Here is a 21,868-nt window from a genome sequence, read left to right on the forward strand (position 1 = left end):
AAATTGTAGCAAGCAGTGAGAAAAACCCTAGTATATGCGTGTGGGCTAGACAGCTATTTACTAGATATATTTTTTGCCTTACAGGACAGAGGTTTGTGAATTCACAGGTCAGAATTAAGCTAGAGAAAATTTGACGCGTAACAGATACCACATGTTGTATGGTATAAGATTGACACCAGACTGAACGAAAGCATGCGAATCATATCTGGTACCATCAAGTCAACACCAGTAGAACAGCTACCAACAATGAGCAACATTGCTCCACCACATCTTCGCAGAGAAGAGATCACTCAGAAACATCACCAGCGCATCTCAAACACAGAAAGTGCCATACTGCTCAAACAAATAATAGAAGTAGCACCTACCACCTCAAGATTAAACCCCTTCTATAAGACCAAGAAGGAAAAGTTCAACATTAAAACTTCCTGGAGAGAGGAATGGAACCAAAATGTTCCCAGAGCTGGGGAACTAATAGAGGACTACCTGGCTTCCTCAACTAAACTAGAAGACAGTGGACTCAAGCAAACAGGCTTAGATCAAGACATGCTAGAACAGCCGCCAGTTTGCATCGTTGGGGCTACATAGAGTCCCCTATATGCCCTGAATGTCAGGAATCTCTACAAGACACTGACCAACTCGTGTTGCATTGCCCAGTGACAGGAGTGCCATGGGGCTACACCACTATACATGAAGGAGGCGACACCTTTAACAACTGGCTTAGAGATGCTCATCTGGAGGCGTGACACCATACGAAACTACTACTGTGGTATTTGGTTTTAGTTGTATTTTTGAATCGAACACTCGGACATGTTTATTACCTGCATCGTCTCACTACTTATGGAACATTTTCAGAGTCTGCTGTTGATTGGTATAGTCATGCTTCTGATAATATAATTACATCCTTGTGACAAACGAACAATCTTGCCTTGATTTCTAAATCGCATCAGTTTCTAGACATTTTCTTCCACACGAACGTTAGGCTTTACTTTACGTTTATGGCATTTGGTACATGCTCCTACCCAGAAGTCTGACTCAATAAATACATCCTGATACTGGTTCACTAGGTCACAGACTAAGAGTACTCATCTCATCTCATCTCATTATCTCTAGCCGCTTTATCCTGTTCTACAGGGTCGCAGGCAAGCTGGAGCCTATCCCAGCTGACTACGGGCGAAAGGCGGGGTACACCCTGGACAAGTCGCCAGGTCATCACAGGGCTGACACATAGACACAGACAACCATTCACACTCACATTCACACCTACGGTCAATTTAGAGTCACCAGTTAAGCTAACCTGCATGTCTTTGGACTGTGGGGGAAACCGGAGCACCCGGAGGAAACCCACGCGGACACGGGGAGAACATGCAAACTCCACACAGAAAGGCCCTCGCCGGCCACGGGGCTCGAACCCGGACCTTCTTGCTGTGAGGCGACAGCGCTAACCACTACACCACCGTGCCGCCCCACTAAGAGTACTATCAGTCTAAAAAACTCTGTTGAGGAGGTCTTCTTCTTCTTCGCCCATCCAGTGCGTTCTGGGTTGGGTCCCTTTCCTAGGGTTTCTTGGCTAAGTAAGTACAGCCAGCTAGCCACTCCTCTGCTGCACTACTTTTTGGTCATAGACAATTTGGAGTAGCCAGTTAGCCTAACTCTGGAGGAAACCGGAGCACCTGGAGGAAACCCACACAGGCACGGGGAGAACATGCAAACCCCACACAGAAAGGCCGTCGTCAGCCACTGAGCTCGAACCCAGAACTTTCTTGCTGTAAGGTGACAGTGCTAACCATTGAACCACCGTGCCACCCTGTTAGGGAGGTACAGTAATATAATAAGAAAAGCATACAGACAACATAATATTTTTTTAAATAAAGTGCTAATTCAAATGTATTTTATCCATTTGATAAATCTGCCAACTTTGTTGGAGGAGGTTATGTTTTTGCCTCCAATTTTTTGTTTGTTTGTTTGCCTGTTCTCAACGTAACTCAAAAAGTACTGAACGGATTTTGATGAAATTTTGAGGAAATGTGGGCCATGTGCCAGGAAACAATTGATTAGACTTTGATGCAAATCCAGATATGTACATGGATCCAGGATTTTTTTTTCTGTTCCCGACGTAACTCAAAAAATAGTGAACGGATTTTGATGAAATTTGGTGTACAGCTTTAGTATGATCCTAGGTTCGAGCGATTTAATTTTGATGTTGAAAATATGCAGCCTGGCCGAGGTATGCACTCTACCGTATGTCCTTCTCCGTATTCAGAGTTACGAACACATAATGATGATTTGCATGCTATCTGACACTGTCACCTCACAGCAAGAAGGTTCTGGGTTCGAGCCCAGCCGCTGGTGGGGCCCTTTCTGTGTGGAGCTTGCATGTTCTCCCCGTGTCTGCGTGGGTTTCCTCCGGGTGCTCCGGTTTCCCCCACAGTCAAAATTGCACACATTGGTTTTCAGACATAACTATCTCTGTGTGGCATATTGCTGCAGTGACGTGGCCGATCTGACGGCTCCAGCCATCAAAGTTTCTAGGAAAGAATCACAGTAGTAGTTTCTTGTTGCCTTCTACTGGATTATTATAGAGGTTTTCTCCTCTCAACTATTCATACTCATACACACCTATGGACAATTTAGAGTAGCCACTTAACCTAACCGCATGTCTTTGGTCTGTGGGGGAAACCAGAGCACCCAGAGGAAACCCACACAGACACGGGGAGAACATGCAAACTCCGCACAGAAAGGCCCTCGCCGGCCACGGGGCTTCGAACCCGGACCTTCTTGCTGTGAGGCGACAGCGCTAACCACTACACCACCATGCCGCCCTCAGACATAACTATAGACTATAAATACACTCAAAATGGAATGGCATTCTAAGCCAATATTAAATACATAAATATAACAACATTCATTACTCATATCCTTGATTTAAATTTCACAAAAGGTTTTTTTTTTAATCTAGGTTATTTATTGATTGAAAAACCCTAGTTTTTTTGGTAGATGTTTCTAATAAAGAAAAATCTGGCAACCTCGGAAGTGTCAACTATATTCAGGTAATTTGTATATTCTGCCAGGCACACTGAGAAAATCAAGTTAAGCAGCTGACTAACTAAAGTCTAAACACGCATAACTTAAATATTGGCGTAATTTTTGGACTTGTCACCAGCTCTGAATATTCATCGAAACGTCCCCTTTCCCTGTAACTTTCTACTTTCTGTTCACACATGTCCTTCCTTTCGAAAACCTTGAACTAGCTCTCCTGCTTGTTTATTGCTTCATCAAACTTCCCAGGACTTTAAAGTAAACACTCAAAGTCCTCCAGATTAATTACGTGTGAATTTCTGCCATAAAAAAAGCGCACATGTAGAAAGAGCTTGAGTGTACTTGTTGGGTGGTAAGGCTTGTGCCGTGTGCGATTGTGAAAAGGGCTGGGCTGGTTCGCGTTGCATTAGCAGGCTGCGGTGTTTATTTTGTTTGATGAATGCCACAGTGGCGTATTGATTAAGTCTCTCCCCTGGTGCTCATTGGCCGCACGAAACAAGAAAAAATGAAAAATGAAACGTGCCACTCAGAATTTTCCCCATGCAGACTCTAATGAAAAGCTTGTAATTACTAGCAGTGGCATGAAATGAAACAGGATTGCTTCAGTACTAAATGAAAGTAAATAAGTCTACCCTTCATTAAAAAGCTGGGGTTTGGAGTAGGAAATGTTGATTAAGGACATTTTAGATACCTCTTGTTCGACACGTCTGCTGTGGATCATGTTGTAAGCATTGCATTTGAATCAGCAGCTACTATTTACATTTAAATTTAAATATGTATTTAAAGACATGAATCGTAAAAGCATTCTATCTTTTCTCTTGCCCGGCCCTAAAGTGTCTGCTCTCTTTTGGTTTCTTATGATAATAAAGCCTGAATTTACTTTCCTTAGTTCCTTTTTGTCTTCATGCCCAGAATTAGAGTTAAATGAAAGTATAGCACTTGAGTCCTACAGCTAAGAAGAAACTCACTCACAGTAACAGGCGAGATGGTAAAAAATAACAAGATAATAGGTGAAAGGCTTCTGAACCATGCAGGATAAAACACTCTAGAGGGGAATAAAGACCAGGCTGAGGCATTTGAAAGGCTCGGTGTCTCACTCTTGCTGTATAAATGTGTGTGGGTATGCTTAATCACAGTGCAGTGCAGAGAGAAATTATTATCTGCCGCTAATGAGACTGAGCAAGTTCAATGAGCTGGAGTAGCATAAACTGTAACATGAGAGCACTGATTGACACATACTCATCCTCCGTCCCCCTCCCATCCCCACGTAGCGGTCAATAAGCCGTTTTATTGAACATCAGATGGACTTGTGCTGCACATCAAATAAATGTCGTATTTGTCTCGATACATAACGGATTATTAATGACTTCATTATTATTCGGAGTCTTAAAATATTTAACATCTCACATCTGTGTGGAGTAACACATCCAGCTTTTTTAATCTTAGTTTGGCTTTCAACATCATCTCTTTTCCGAAAAGCCATTTTTGTCATTCTTGAGACATCCTCCCTGAAACTTCCTTCACTGACGATGATTTCATTTTCAACACCTACTCTATAATCAGTGCATTTTTTAAATTCATTTATGATTTTATAGTTTCCCCCCCCCATATCCCTCATTGTTGCTCCACCCATCCCCTCCCACACCCACTCCTCATGCTTTTGTTTGTCTTTGTTTGTTTGTTGATTCCATCGGTTCCTTTAGGCCACCAACCTGGCTCCCTCCTCCACCAGTGCCACCCTTTCCCTTGCCAATCCCGATGTCTCCATACTAAACTACCAATCTGCACTCTACCAGCCTCCTGCAGCGCCCATGGCTGCCGTGGCACCCAGGACCATGCCCCTGCAGCCTGGAGCCCCTCAGCTCTGTGCCACTCGGCCTGACCCCTTCCAGCAGGCGCTCATCGTTTGCCCACCCACCTTCCAAGGTGAGAGCACTATTCCTGCACGTGGAGTCTTTGGTTTGAAGAGGTTGAAATATTTCTATTTATGGAAAAATTGCTAGTTAATTAACAATGTGCGTTAATTAAATATACACTCACTGACCACCTTTACGCTTGGGAACACCTGTATGTTTGTTTGTTCATGCCATTATCCAAGCAGCCAATCATGTTGCAGCACAGCAGTGCAGAAGATCCTGCAGATACACGTATCATATGCAGATCCAGGTCAAGAGCTTCTGTTAATGTTCACACCAAACATCAGGAAAAAAAAAAGTGATCTCAGTGTTGACCATAGGATGGTTATTAGTGCAAGATGGACTGGTTTGAGTCTCAGATTTTCATGCGTAACAGTCCATAGAGTTTAAACAGAATGGTGCAAAAAACCAAAAAAAATCCAGTGAGTGGCAGTTCTACAGGTAGAAATGTCTTGTTGATGGATAGACTGGTTCTAGCTACCACAAGGGCAAACGAGACCGTCAATGACGGCGTAGCTCACTCCGGCCCCGTCTAGTCCAGAAAGAACGATCTAAAGTGGGCCACCTTGCTCAGTAAATGTTGCAAGCTATATACACTATATACAAGCTATAGACACCCTAGGAATACCAACCTATTTGCCAGAAAGAATCCAAAACGGCGAGGAATTGACCGAGAAGAAGCGAATTTTATTAAACTGCTCATTGAAGCTTAATTAGTCCATAACTTCATTAATAATTGTAATTAAGCAAATCTGGGTCGAAGTTATATGCACCCTAGCCTAGGAACCCCTACCTTCATGCCAGAAAGAATCAAAATCGGTGAAGAACTGAGAGAGAAGAAGCGATTTGTATGGAAACTGCTCATTAGAGTTTAATTGCTCCATATCTTCATTATTAATTGCAATTATGCAAATTTGTGTAGAAGCTATATGCACCCCAGGCAGACCTACCTTCCTGCCAAAAAGAATAAAAATCAGTGAAGAATTGAGAGAGAAGAAGCGATTTTCGTGAAATGTGGACGACGCCGGACAACACATGATGGCATAAGTTCATCGCCTGTCGGCCGGATGAGCTAATAACCAGTCTTTATAATCATAGTGAGCAGAAAACATCAACGCACAGCACCTTGACGAAGTAGGGACTACAAGAGCAGCTCACAAGACCCCATCAGATTACATTTCTACAAGTCATGAGCAAGATTCGAAGTCTATTGTTAGGTTCAGTTTCGGTGGACCTGATGTAGTCCTCTGTTGACTGAACAAATGCATGAACGATGAACAAATGCATGAACGAGCAGGTGTTCCTAATAAAGTGGCCAGCGAGTGTATTGTCGCGGACCCTCAGATCCCGATCTCTAAGCACTGAAGTCTCGACGGTACTTCGTTTATTCAGTTAATTTATCTGAATTTCCTGCGATCACTTGGTTCATGTAAATGTCAATCGCGTTATAAATAGAACTAGAAATACAGATTATAAGACCCGTGGTGCCTGTGGTGTGTCCTCAGGGTTGCAGGCGTCCCCCTCCAAGCACAGCGGCTACTCCGTACGGATGGAGAATGCTGTTCCCATAGTGACTCAGGCCCCCGGCGGTCAACCCCTGCAGATCCAACCTGGCCTTCTCACACAGGTACAAACACTTCCTTCTTCACCATGGCGATGAAGAACCATGCGTGGTAAACTAATTATACCTCTTTGTGTCTCCTGAATGCACTGCTGCAGCTGAATGTGGCTTTGGAAAAGAGCAATTAGCATGACCCATTTTGTTTTAATGAACTATAATTCACCTCCTCTGACAAAGTCTTTCTCATTTAGTCATATATTGTACCGTAAATATGTGTGTGAGTGTCACAAGAGCTGGACCCAGAGCCTGTTACCAGGCTGGGCTTTTTGTCTCCACTGAAACTCAGCACTTATGTTATTTTTTCCCTGGAGTGAAAGCCAGTCATGGTCTGACGAGCATGACAGAGGCCGGCTCTCAGAAAGATCTATGGATGCTGACGGGATTTTGAGCCTCAGGGGCCATAAGGCAGGACCTGCACTGGATTGATGATGTTTGGCTTGAACTTCTTGAATAGCTGGTGGAGGAGTTTGGTACTTTCAAGCCAGTTTAAATCAGACCTTAGTGACTTGCTTTATGGAAAAGAGGCACGTAGTTTCTTACTAATTTTAATGTGCTGATATCCGTAATGTCCTGTTTGTCTGAGAAAACCTGATCCCTTTCTCGTCGTATGCTCATTCGCCTGAAGGTCTGAGAGCCCTCATGTCTTTCAAGTGTGTGCGAAGAGGAATGAGGCTGGTCCCAGAAGGCTGCCTAGGCCTTTATCTAGATCAGGAATGCAGAAAATGCAGGAACAATCAGGGAGGGAGAGCATTCAGAGCCTCTAGGAGTGACAAAGGGCCTTCACCAAGCGAGAGAGTCTGGGCGCCATGTCAGAATGGGGGGTTGTGCAGAAGATGGCTATGCATGGAAAAGAGCCCTTATCTGGGTTACAGTTCCAGGGCAGACGAGATGATTACACACCCCAGGCCAGTATGAGAGAACTGAAAGTGCCCAGAATGTAGGAAAAGGGCTGCAGGGACATGATGTCTAGTATAGACATAAATATTTGTGACAGTGTGGCTGCAAAGGAAAGAAATAACCTGGTATCTGCTGAGAGTAAAGCCATTACCTTAAAGTGCTAGTCTTATGAAAATGACATCTCCCTTGGAAATGATATCATATAAAACTAGACATGTTAAATAGTTTACTGTCTAAATTATATTTTAATACGAGACCGGGAACGTTCTGTTTAGCCGGTAAAGTTTGGCTCTTTGAGTCCGCCATTACATGAATGTGTTCCTGGTAAGCTAATGTTAATTCAAAGGAAGTGACATCATACACACAACGCTTGAAAGTTTGCAGCATTTCTGGCTTCGTCTACTTTGCAAAATGCAGCATGTTTTTAACGATTTTTTTTTTTAATTCCAAAACACGATTAAAACCAAACCATGCCTCATAAAAGGTGTGTTGTTCAAGGCTGTTCAAGTGTAGCTGATTAAAAAAAAAGCAGAATTTCAATCCATTATAGGCCTAAGTGCAGGACACTTACGGAATGAATGGGTTCGATTTGTACAGACAAAGAGAGGTGACTTCAAGCCGACAGGACGGTTTAGTGTCTGCTCCGTACATTTTGAAAAAGATAAATTTGTGAGGCAAATTCACATAGAAGGATTTGAGCGACGTCTGGTACACTGAGCAGTTCCTACTATCTGGAAACAAAAGTCAGACGCGCCGTCCCAACGAGCTCACCGCCGCACAGTAAGGGTCAAGCTTGTGTTTAGCCTGTTGCTTGAATTTATCAGTTCTCCTTTGTCAGATCAATAACATTCTAAGGTAGTTTCTATGTGGCCAAATACAGGATGTTTCAAAAAAATTTATATTATTTGAGATATACAGTAAATATCTCAGAAACTACGGTACATACAGTAGTCTCGGTAAGTGAAACTGAACAGGCTTCATTTGGCGTCAAATGGAAAGGTATGTGGATTCCAGGAACGATTTCACAAATGCGAACGTTATGCTTGTTGACGTTGCCATTCGTATGAAATGTGGCCTCACTGCTGAAAACAAAACGTTCATCGAATTCATCTCTTTCAAGTTTCCCTTGCATGTCAACACAGTTGTTTGCGCTTTTGCTTGTCATCTGCCTTCAAGGCCTGAACGAGCTGCAACGTGTAGGGTTTCATTCGCAAACGTTTCCTCAGGACACGCCAAACTGTCGTTGGAGGAATCTGGGTTTCCAGGCTTGCTCTTCTTATGGACTCTTGGGGCTTCGCAAGAGTTTTTCACGAACCCGCTCGACCGTCTCTTCCGATGCTGGTGGTCGTCCAGATTCTTTTGTCCTGCACAGACAGCCTTCCTCTTTGAACTTTTTGTGCCGTGTCCAAATCTGCATTGCAGTTGGTGCATTTTTAGAGAATTATCTCATAAATGCACGCTCCACAGTCTTGTTCGAGCGCACTCTAACACACACAACATCTTTTCTTTTCCAGTGAATGGCATTTCTATACCTAAAAAGATCTCATCTCATTCATCTCATTATCTCTAGCCGCTTTATCCTGTTCTACAGGGTCGCAGGCAAGCTGGAGCCTATCCCAGCTGACTACGGGCGAAAGGCGGGGTACACCCTGGACAAGTCGCCAGGTCATCACAGGGCTGACACATAGACACAGACAACCATTCACACTCACATTCACACCTACGCTCAATTTAGAGTCACCAGTTAACCTAACCTGCATGTCTTTGGACTGTGGGGGAAACCGGAGCACCCGGAGGAAACCCACACGGACACGGGGAGAACATGCAAACTCCACACAGAAAGGCCCTCGCCGGCCACGAACCCGGACCTTCTTGCTGTGAGGCGACAGCGCTAACCACTACACCACCGTGCCGCCCTACCTAAAAAGATAAAATCAAAAAACATTAAACATAAAATTTTGACCTGTTTCCACACACGCTGTTCAGATTTGAGGTCAATTGAACGAGAATTGGCAAAGTTATTAGATTGTGAAATAATATCAATTTTTTTTAAACACCCTGTATAATACTTAGACAGATGACCAGAGGTGGACAGTAACGAAGTACATTTACTTGAGTACTGTACTTCAGTACACTTTTTGAGTATCTGTACTTTCCTTGAGTATTTTTTTTGGAAACTTATGACTTTAACTTCACTACATTTAAAAGACAAATATTGTACTTTTCACTCCACTACATTTCTATCAATGTCCTCGTTACTCGTTACTATGAAAGCTTTGAAAGTGGATGCTTTTTTTCTTTTCTTTTCTAAAATGTGATATTTTTTTTTTCCACAGGTGACTCTGAGACAGCCGATCAGTAATCACTAGGGTTACGTCACGTCCATGGACTGTTTAAAATCAAGTTCAGTGATTTCTCAGCAGCGTTATTTGAACTTGATCAGTTGATTGCAAAATGGAAGAAGGCGGTTCTTCAGGGGAACGCACGCACCTGTGGCTTTACCTAGAACCCATGTTTCAGTTTTTTGTACGGATTAAAGAGTCGTTTCGTTTTAATTGTTTGCTTTGTTTGCCTAAAACGAACCACATCACGGCCTACAAAAACTCGCCGTCCAACCTGCGGGAGCATATCGAGGTACACTACCGTTCAAAAGTTTGGGGTCACCCAGACAATTTTGTGTTTTCCATGAAAAGTCACACTTTTATTTACCACCATAAGTTGTAAAATGAATAGAAAATATAGTCAAGACATTTTTCTGAGCATTTAATCGACCCCACAAATGTGATGCTCCAGAAACTCAATCTGCTCAAAGGAAGGTCAGTTTTATAGCTTCTCTAAAGAGCTCAACTGTTTTCAGCTGTGCTAACATGATTGTACAAGGGTTTTCTAATCATCCATTAGCCTTCTGAGGCAATGAGCAAACACATTGTACCATTAGAACACTGGAGTGAGAGTTGCTGGAAATGGGCCTCTATACACCTATGGAGATATTGCACCAAAAACCAGACATTTGCAGCTAGAATAGTCATTTACCACATTAGCAATGTATAGAGTGGATTTCTGATTAGTTTAAAGTGATCTTCATTGAAAAGAACAGTGCTTTTCTTTCAGAAATAAGGACATTTCAAAGTGACCCCAAACTTTTGAACGGTAGTGTATATAAACATTTTATTCCAAGAGAAAGCTTGTAATGAAGTTGTCTGTGCTTTTAGAGCTAGCGATAACGTTGCAATAGCTATGCAGTCTGGTTAGTCAAATGACTTTCTATGGATTTTCCCGTCAAGTTGCCATAGCCTTGTCCACGGCTAACGTTAACATATAGCTAGTTAACTTGGACACTGTTAGTTAGCATGTAAAAACGGAGTTACGCTAACATGAATAACGTTAACTTATCTGAAGTCCTTTCAGAAATATGTTTTAGCATAATCTTGCCAAATAAACTGAATGTAGAAATCTGCGTTTAAAGGTGTTTATTCTACAGGTTCTACAAGCTAGTCAGTAAATCCAGTCGGTTGCTTCAGAGGCATTAGGTTTTGTAAGCGTTATGGCAATAATACAACGATGCGTTGACAGAAAATGTACTTCTAATCCTTAAGTATTTTTAAAAGCAAGTACTTCAGTACTTTAACTTAAGTAAAAATTTGACTGGACAACTTTCACTTGTATCGGAGTAACATTTGACCAGCGGGATCTGGACTTTGACTTAAGTTGGGGACTTTGTCCACCTCTGCAGGCGACAGACAATTACTGATCTAAAAGCAAACAAAAGCTGTGTTCACATATATACCGGTACGAAAGTGGTATAACTGTATCGATACAAAGTATACCGGTACAGTTTAGTGCATCTGTCCACACTAGCGAGAAATGTTTGCGGTTTTCTTTCCCGGTAGTTGAAATGCGCGTGCGCGAAATGTTTCCGTGGTTACCGAGTAACTTCCTTCCGAGAATATGGCGGATGAAACAACGTGTGTGTGCTTTTTGTTGTCAATGTACAGTCTGTATTTCTGGTGGTCATTTATTCAGTCGAATCGTATAAAACGTGCGAGGCAGTTGAGAAAGAAACAAAGAAAACCAATCTCCGTTCTTCACTATTGTATGAATAACCCGGAAGAAGTAGGAATGGTTCATTGCGCATGCGCATTATATTTGTATCGATACAGAACCGCTTCATCTGTCCACACTACAGCGAAGCGCTACTGTACCGGTACGAAACCCATACATTTGTGGGTTTCGTACCGATATAGTTATACCGCTACAGTACCGGTATAGTTGCTAGTGTGGACAGGTGTTGCGGTACGAAAGTAGTATCGTATCGGTACAAAATCTCTAGTGTGGACAGGGTACAAAACACGCTTACTCTGAGTCACTTCTCTGTCCTTGTTGTCGTAAAGTTATGTAGAGAGCTTTACAAAAGAAGGCAGTTGCGCATCATGCCACACATGCAGCGCCGCTGACCAATAAATTGCTGCAATCGAATGGCGGACAAGCTTTTAGTGAGTGTTGGAACAGAATTCAGGTGCAGAAAAATTGCTTTTCGAACCAATTTTTTATTTATCGGTGAATTTTACAACCTATTTGAGCGTATCACGCACGGAAAACCTAGGATTTTATGATGTCATTTTCACAAGACTAGCACTTTAAAAGAAGTCAAAGGTACACACCACATATAGGTTAATAGTACGTTCAGCTTCTGATGTCAGCTAACACAATACCAAGTGCTGACTTGAGATTCTGTTTGTTCTGGGAAAACATCACCAGCGTAGACGAAAAAGGACATGTTCTAGTTTGATGCACTTTTATGTTTCACAGCTTGAGTCTTTGAGATAAATTGTTCAACTCGACTAATGACTGCCCTCTGTGCGCCTCTCCTCTAATCCCAACCTTTGCTTCAGACAAAAAGAAAAATTCAGTCCACAGCAACAGCAGGCATAAGATGAAGGGAGCAGTAAACATCCTGGTCAATTTAACCATCCAGCAAACACCTTTAAGAATATTCCAGCAAAACTGGAAGCCATGTAGCACTAAAGACATGGCCAAACATAAGCGAACCTTTTTCTCCTTCAGGCCCTTGTTTGGTCTGTCTCTAAGCTTAAACATAATAGACCCCTGGCGTTTGTGGTTAGGCCCCCTTTGTGTGAGACAAGCGCGAAAGCCCATACTGATGGCACTGTAAGCTAGATGTGCGAATGGTATTAAAGCAGCAATTCATTAGTTGTGCATTAAACTGCTAATCAGTCGAGCTGCATTAAGCCATTAGAGCTGCAGACACTCCTCTGCTAGCCACGTCTCTGGGCAAATTACGCCTGGCACTCCGTGCACTCCATGCCATTCATACAAAGCAGTTCCTCACAAAGCCGGCTGAATGGGGGGCTCCTGAATTTAATTAAATCCTGAGCTGATTTGGAAAACGTCAAAGCCATCAGCGCACTGCCTAGGAGATGCTACATATCTTTATTAAGGCAAGGTCTTATCTTTTTTGAGATGGGATTCAAGGCCACGTTTCATTTTTCAAGGTGCATTAAGAATCCCTTAAGATATCGGTGCCAAGGGAAGGATGAAAAACGCCAAAGTTAAAATGAAAGCGACAAAAGCGTTTTGTTATTCAACAGTGTTCATTCTGTTTGCCAAAGTTGTTTCATTTTTGTGTGTGTTAAATCTTTTTGAGCACTTGTAGAGGACAGTGGCAAGAGATAAATGAGATGCGCTTGTCTGGTTTATGCTGTGTATTATGTTTCTTGATATAAATGTATTACTACAGTAATTTCGAGGAAGAAGAGAACACTTTTTTTTTTTTTTTTTGGATGCTCCTCTCTGTATAGTCTCCGTGCCTAAAGGGGATGTTTGACCTGTTTGGTAGCTCTTTGGCACAGTTTGGCACAGTTTGCTAATGGTCACAGCTGCAAATAGCTTTGTCCTTTTCTCCTAAACCTGTGGGTGTTCTAACAGACCTGTTTAGTTGGGAGTCTTACACTGTTGTACCACCTGCAGTGCAAACTTCAAACTATGAACCCAACGCCCCCTATTCTGCCGTTCTCTCCTTGTCTTGCAGCAGGCCTGGCCCTCTGGTACCCAGCAGATCTTGCTGCCCCCAGCCTGGCAGCAGCTCACCCACACCTCTGTACAACATGCCACCGTCATCCCGGACTCCATGAGCACCTCTCAGCCCCTGACCAACTGGAGGTAAGCCCATCTGTATCTCCTCACTCATTTACAGAAAATAAGACTGCTTTCACAAGAGCCATTTTGGCATCTGCAAGAAATTAAATTGATATGCATTGCTGATTTGTTGTTGTAGGCGTGTTTCGGGGCAGAGATCAATGTTTGTTACTGTATAATGCGGTTCAAGTTGCATAGGAATAACATCTGTAAATAAAAATGTCAGCTTTATCCTGCGGCTATTTGTATTCATTTGGTGTCACTGCTATCTGGGCTAGTCGGCAAGGTTTCAGTCGGAAAACAAACGGAGGCAAACTCCTTACAGTGATATTTAAAAACAATATTTATACCATCGTGCTTATGAATAATATTGAGTAAACGATGTTGTTAGTTTTTTTTTTTTTTACATATTCATAGGCCTACATTTAAGAACACACTAGGGAACCAAATGCAAATATATTATTCAGATCAAACAGATAAATTGTCGTAAACGGATAAAAAAAATACAGATATGTAGAAGGTTCACATGGCTAGAGGTATACACCGGGACACAACAAAAACCTTATCACTTGAGCAGTCATATGTGAAGCTTGTGCATCACTGCACAGCATATTTACATAGTAACTGCTGATCAGCGTTGTGGTGCTTTAAATTAGGCGACTAGTTTGTGTACATTTTAGGAAATAGACCCAACTAAATGTGTTCGAGAATGTTGTGGGTGGGTACAGACAAAAATAATAACAGCACGATTGAAAAATCGGTCCTGTGCACACCTCGAGTTTAGACCAGTTATGAACCTGAGTGATAAGGAACTATCAGGGCCAAATAAAATTCACAAACCATGCAGGATATTCTGGGTTTTCCCAGTGTTTCTGGGGACATAGTGGCAGGGTTATAAAACAAAACAAAATCAGTTTGGGCCACGCCCATTTTGGGTTTCAAAACTGGGTGCAGGTACAGATACAAAAAACAAAAGTAAACAAGAAACTGATACAGATACAGATAATGTCATTGTGTTACACCCCTAGCGCACACACATACATAGTATTTACATATTTTATCCAAAGCAACTTACAAGTGAGCTGAGCAGATGAAGATTTCATAAGCACTATTACTGTAAGTTACGCCTTATATGTAAAACGTGTGTGTCCTTGTGCTTATTGCAAGAAGCGGAAGGTTGAATCGTGCAGTTTCTAATGTGAGCCGACAACCAGGATTACATCCTCCTCCATCTTGCAGGATATCAACATGTATGAATGAATGAATGAATTTATTTATTTCGAACATGTATAAAAATGTATGTAACTATTTGTACATACAAAAGAAAGAAAACGAGAAATTAAAAAATAAAATAACATAAAGAGCTAAGACATTACAAAACACCGCGCATTGTTTGAAAAAGGAGTGGGAAGAAGTACAATACTTTTTTAATTTCCCACCCCTTTTTAACTACCCCGAAATCCTAACTACATTAATACACCTATAAAAATATATACCATACATACACTTCATAAATATCTATATAAATATATAACTACAAAAATATATATATATACTATATACCATATATACACTTCATAAATATCTATATAAATATATAACTACAAAAATAGATATATACTATATACCATATATACACTTCATAAATATCTATATAAATATATAATTACAAAAATAAATATATACTACATACCATATATACACTTCATAAATATCTATATAAATATATAACTACAAATATATATATACTATATACCATATATACACTTCATAAATATCTATATAAATATATAACTACAAAAATAAATATATACTACATACCATATATACACTTCATAAATATCTATGTAAATATATAATTACAAAAATAAATATATACTACATACCATATATGCACTTCATAAATATCTATATAAATATATAACTACAATATATATATATATATATATATATATATATATATATATATATATACACTTCAAAAATATCTATATAAATATATAATTACATAAATAAATATATACTACATACCTATCCCTGTAAATATAAATATAAATATATAAACTATCCCCATAAATAAATATATACCATATATACCGTATACTAAGTTAGTTCTAATATAACAATCAACCCTATTCTATTTATAGATTTATCCCTCATCATCCTCCGTTAACATACTTCCTCTTCCATGTACTTGTTTAAAAATATTTTTTGTACCTTTTTTTAAACAGATTTATATTTGCACTTTGTTTTATTTCTGTCTCCAGTCTGTTCCATAAAGTCACCCCACAGCTCGATACGCACATGCTTTTCATATTTGTTCGAACCTTTGGTTTTTTAAAATTTAGGTCTCCCCTTAGATTATATCCCCCCTCTCTCTCACTAAACATTCCTTGTATATTTTTTGGCAATAGATTATTTCTCGCTTTGTACATTATTTGTGCTGTTCTGAATTTGACCAGATCCATAAATTTCAACGTGTGATTTTATGAATAGTGAGTTTGTGTGATCTTTGTATCCTGTTTACAACCGAAGCCGCACCCAGATCATCTCCTGTAGGCTGACACTTGGGCAAAAGTTCAGTTATTAGAATAGACAACTGAGTGTCATTTAAATCCATTAAGTGCGGCACGGTGGTGTAGTAGTTAGCACTGTCGCCTTGCAGCAAGAAGGTTCTGGGTTTTAGCCCAGCGGCCAATGAGGGCCTTTCTGTGTGGAGTTTGCATGTTCTCCCCGTGTCCGCGTGGGTTTCCTCCGGGTGCTCCGGTTTCCCCCACAGTCCAAAGACATGCAGGTTAGGTTAACTGGTGACTCTAAATTGAGCGTAGGTGTGAATGTGAGTGTGAATGGTTGTCTGTGTCTATGTGTCAGCCCTGTGATGACCTGGCGACTTGTCCAGGGTGTACCCCGCCTTTCGCCCGTAGTCAGCTGGGATAGGCTCCAGCTCACCTGTGATAAGCACAGGATAGGCAGCTACACTTAATGGATGGATGCCATTCATTGGTTCATCCCATCATCCATTATGTTGTTCTTTTTATAATCGGTAGCAAGAGGTGTTTTCGGTGTATCCCAAACACCAAGGGGAACTAATGGTTAGAGAAACAGCTTTGGGTCCAAAATGTTGCTGGTTTGAGTCCCTGGACCAGCAGGACTGGCTGAAGTGCCCTTGAGCAAGGTGCTCAACTGCTCCAGCAAGAGTGGTGGCGTACCTTGTGTCTGATTAGCCAAAGAAAAACTGATGATGTGATTTTTCGGTTCGAGCAGGGAACCCGGCCACAATAACATGTCCTTTAAAACCCAGCCTGAAACAGTGTTTTATTATTATTCAGGTTGTGCTGCTGTATTTAGAAAGGAAACGTGGAGAAGATGGAAGGAGTTAGAATGGCAAGGAAACGTGCCCTTCGTATGATTAAGCGCTGTCATGGTCATGATGAGGCAGTGAAGATCCATCCATTATCCATAACCGCTTATCCTGTGCAGGGTCGCGGGCAAGCTGGAGTCTATCCCAGCTGACTATGGGCAAGAGGTGGGGTACACCCTGGACAAGTCACTAGATCATCGCAGGGCTGACACATAGAGACAAACAACCATTCACACTCACGGTCAATTTAGAGCCACCAGTTAACCTAACCTGCATGTCTTTGGACTGTGGGGGAAACCGGAGCATCCGGAGGAAACTTACGCAGACACGTGGAGAACGTACAAACTCCACACAAAAAGGCCCCGGTCGGCCACTGGGCTTGAACCCAGAACCTTCTTGCTGTGAGGCGACAGTGCTAACCGCTACACCACCGTGCCGCCCTGGCAGTGAAGATCTCATCTCATCTCATTATCTGTAGCCGCTTTATCCTTCTACAGGGTCGCAGGCAAGCTGGAGCCTATCCTAGCTGACTATGGGCGAAAGGCGGGGTACACCCTGGACAAGTCGCCAGGTCATCGCAGGGCTGACACATAGACACAGACAACCATTCACACTCACATTCACACCTACGGTCAGTTTAGAGTCACCAGTTAACCTAACCTGCATGTCTTTGGACTGTGGGCGAAACCGGAGCACCCGGAGGAAACCCACGCGGACACGGGGAGAACATGCAAACTCCACACAGAAAGGCGCTCACCGGCCACGGGACTCGAACCCGGACCTTCTTGCTGTGAGGCGACAGCGCTAACCACTACACCACCGTGCCACCGGCAGTGAAGATGTAGTTATTAATTACACCTCTGCTCATATATATATACATCAAAAGAATGCACACATCACTATCCCCCATTACTGAGCATGTTGATACTCATTTGCACTTTTAAGACACAAGAGAAATGTGTTATACTGCATGGCTATTTGACTTTGATGAATGAGCAAGTTGAACGAGGCAGGAAGCTGTGTACTCAGCCTACCAGCTGGGTTTGCTCATGAATTATGCATGTAAAATGAAGTACAGTTTTATTTTAAAAATCCACTAGTCAAGAGCACATCATATTGCATTCGGTACTAATAGAGAATTGATGTTAAATGTTTAAAGAGTTTTTGAGTGGTTCGTGGGGCAGCTCGGGTCGCCGAGTTAACTCTAAGAGAAAGGATTTGAGCTGGCTCACATCGATGTGTGGGCAGCAGACTCGGTCTCATGTGGCTTTGCTGATGTCGTGAGAAGTGGAGATGCAAGCCTTCAGCCCAGCCCTGACGGCTCTATTGTCCTCGGTGAGCCCGTCTGCAGGAGTGTCGCACTCGCACTGCAGAGTCAGAGATCTCTCCTCTGAGAGCCATCCCTCTACTGTCAGCCAGCTCTGGGTCCGGTACAGACACTGCTGCCTTCTACTGGACAAACATCATATTGAATTAGCTCATGATTGGTAGTGCTGTTCATGGAATATCATTTGAAATTGATGTCATGTGACATTGAGTGTTACTTGATTTATTTCGGTTTGGATCGATTTACACATCTTTATTAAGACAGGGCCTTATTATTATCTTTTTTTGGGGGGAGCTGAGCATGTTATTTATCTCTGTTGTGGATTTGACTTCAAGAAAAGAAGATAAAGTGGGGCTGAAATGAAAAAGACGAGCTTTCGTCATTCCACGTTGGTGCTCGTAGTCTCGAAAAGCCTGTTTGCTTTGCAAAAGAGAAAAACGTATAAAATGTTGTATATTATAAAATCGTGATCTCTCTCTCTTTTTTCAGGAATTCCCATCCCCATGGCAGCCATTACAATTCCATCATGCAACAGCCAGCCTTGCTTGCCGGTCATGTGTCACTGCCTTCCCAGCAACCTTTGAATGTGGGCGTGGCTCATGTAATGAGGCAGCCGTCCAACAACAGTTCATCCTCCAAAAAGAATAAGCCACAGCAGATGAGCAACAGGTCAGTGAGAGGCTAAAGGCCAATTTATGCTGACAACCCAGTCCTCGCAGATAGCGTCGCAGACAGTGTCTGCGTAGCCCCCCCACCTTCGCAGACGCTCTGCGCGCACCTCCCAAAAATTGTGACCACCGCAGAAGCCTCGCAGACAGCGTCGCAGACAAGAGGGCTTCTTGTCTCTTGTACGCACTTCCGCTTCCCTACTTTCCCGGTTTGTTTTGTTTTCACGACCGCCATTTTTAAAAACACGAGCGAAGATGGAGCAGCGCGAAGAGCGGTTGATCGAGGAAGTACGTACATCTATACGACTCCAGTTCTAGTCATTATAAGTAACCGGAGGATAAACACTCCACTAACCACACCCACCAACTACTCCTAGCGATTTCGTGACTTCGCGCCCCCTTGCGTTGTGGCGGTGAATAACTTCGCACACGCCTATTACTCCCCGCTCAACGATAAATTACAACTGTCTGCGAAAAGCTATCTGCGAAAGCCTTGTCGCAAGAGCATGCAGAGGCCTTGAGATGTTTGGGATTTTGTGAGATGGGATGGAAAAGTTTATTCTTTGACACTTCTATGTCTTTTCCTGTCTCAGGAACGTGTCTGCCTATGAGGTGTCCTCGTCCCAGGCGGTGTTGTCCCCTCAGCGCTCGAAGCGTGTGAAGGAGAACACACCGCCGCGCTGCGCTGTGGTACAAAACGGCCCCTCTGCTCCCTGCGCCCCACCCCAGGCCTGTGGAGGAGGAGGAGGAGGAGGAGGAGGAGGAGGGTGGGGAGAAGAACAGGCCTCCAGCACAACGCGAGAGCACCACGGACCACACAACCAACACCTGCAACACAACCAACACAACCCCCCTCGGCAGACCATCATCATCCCCGACACCCCAAGTCCAGCTGTCAGCATCATCACCATCAGCAGCGACACAGATGAGGAGGATGAGCACAAGCAGCCCAATAACACCAGGTCAGCAGGGTTGGACTAATATTTTTTGATGAATATTGAAATTTCTTGTTATTTGTTTGTTTGGTTTGTTTTCAAATAGCAAGTAGATTAGCTAGTGATTTTCCAACCTCTCATCTCCTCACAGCACATCATCCAAGCAGCGGAAGAACGTCATCAGCTGTGTCACTGTCCACGACTCCCCAGACTCTGACTCCAGCAATAACAGCCCCTACGCTGTCGAGTCCCGAACCAACGGCCCCAATGCTAACAACTATGACTCGAAGGGCACAGTGCTGGACAACTACAACAACGGAAATCCCCGGACCATCATCATCCCTCCCCTGAAGAGCCAGACCAGCGAGAACCTGAGCGAGTGCGATCGACTTGTGCCTGGTGAGACGGAGACACTTCTCAGTACATCTACTGAGACATTACAAAACTATAACAGGCATTCTGTATTCTTCGTGTGCAACCTCATGACAAAAACAGTGTGACAGATGCACCCACCGCCATGTTGGATGATGTATAAATCCAGAATGCAAGGACATGTACATCTCATCTCATCATCTCTAGCCGCTTTATCCTGTTCTACAGGGTCGCAGGCAAGCTGGAGCCTATCCCAGCTGACTATGGGTGAAAGGCGGGGTACACCCTGGACAAGTCGCCAGGTCATCACAGGGCTGACACATAGACACAGACAACCATTCACACTCACATTCTCACCTACGCTCAATTTAGAGTCACCAGTTAACCTAACCTGCATGTCTTTGGACTGTGGGGGAAACCGGAGCACCCGGAGGAAACCCACGCGGACACGGGGAGAACATGCAAACTCCACACAGAAAGGCCCTCGCTGGCCACGGGGCTCGAACCCGGACCTTCTTGCTGTGAGGCGACAGCGCTAACCACTACACCACCGTGCCGCCCGGACGTGTACATAAGTAGTATATTTTATTAACATGTTTTGATATTCTAATTATTCTTGTTTTTATATTATTTATCCAACAAACCTTTACGTTTCAAACAATAAAGATCTTTAACACGATAGAGTGCAAACACAGTCTAAAAGCATGCAATAAAAACGTTACTAAGCTAGTTGTACTATTTTATGCTAATTCTGTTTTCTTTTCATAGACAAAGTCAAATCGATAATCAAAAGGAACAGTAAGTGGAGATAAATTACACAAGGCGTGGCATACTTTGGCAAGCTTATCAAGTTAAATCAGCTTCCAGTATTTTTTTTACAGTCATATCTCTGTTGCACTGTTCCATTTGAGATGTTTGTAACCCGCCGAGTTCCGTCTGGCAACCACTTTCAGTGTGCGTCTCTGCTGGGAGGGTTCCAGGTACAATTTCATTTGACTCTGGTACGTCTGTAAAACAGAAAGTCTCATCTCATTATCTCTAGCCGCTTTATCCTGTTCTACAGGGTCGCAGGCAAGCTGGAGCCTATCCCAGCTGACTACGGGTGAAAGGCGGGGTACACCCTGGACAAGTCGCCAGGTCATCACAGGGCTGACACATAGACACAGACAACCATTCACACTCACATTCACACCTACGCTCAATTTAGAGTCACCAGTTAACCTAACCTGCATGTCTTTGGGCTGTGGGGGAAACCGGAGCACCCGGAGGAAACCCACGCGGACACGGGGAGAACATGCAAACTCCACACAGAAAGGCCCTCGCCGGCCACGGGGCTCGAACCTGGACCTTCTTGCTGCGAGGTGACAGCACTAACCACTACACCACCGTGCCACCAAAACAGAAAGTGCATAAGTAAAACAAAGTTACCGGTTTACTGGAGCCAGGCTTGTAGTACTCGAGTCCGTCTCGTGCCCTAATTTTAAGGACTCGTGACTCGACTTGGACTTGAGCACTGATGACTCGGACTTGGACTCGTTCATTAACTGCATTCAGACTCGTAAATTGGAGACAAGGACTC

The 21,868-nt window shown here is 43.0% G+C and overlaps 1 protein-coding gene across 3 annotated transcripts in view; it reads left to right on the forward strand.

Moving 5' to 3' along the window:
• hipk2 (homeodomain interacting protein kinase 2) overlaps positions 1-21,868 on the forward strand; it is a 170,645-nt gene that overhangs the window by 139,108 nt on the left and 9,669 nt on the right. For 2 of the 3 annotated variants that reach the window (XM_060923670.1, XM_060923672.1), the window contains exons 8-13: positions 4,740-4,962; positions 6,458-6,579; positions 13,520-13,650; positions 18,804-18,983; positions 19,576-19,944; positions 20,069-20,316. In XM_060923670.1, coding sequence (XP_060779653.1) covers positions 4,740-4,962; positions 6,458-6,579; positions 13,520-13,650; positions 18,804-18,983; positions 19,576-19,944; positions 20,069-20,316 — 1,273 coding nt within the window. The remainder of the gene's footprint in view (positions 1-4,739; positions 4,963-6,457; positions 6,580-13,519; positions 13,651-18,803; positions 18,984-19,575; positions 19,945-20,068; positions 20,317-21,868) is intronic. The other variant, XM_060923671.1, reaches the window with a different exon arrangement.

Source organism: Neoarius graeffei, chromosome 6 (genome assembly GCF_027579695.1).
Source record: "Neoarius graeffei isolate fNeoGra1 chromosome 6, fNeoGra1.pri, whole genome shotgun sequence".
NCBI lineage: Eukaryota > Metazoa > Chordata > Actinopteri > Siluriformes > Ariidae > Neoarius > Neoarius graeffei.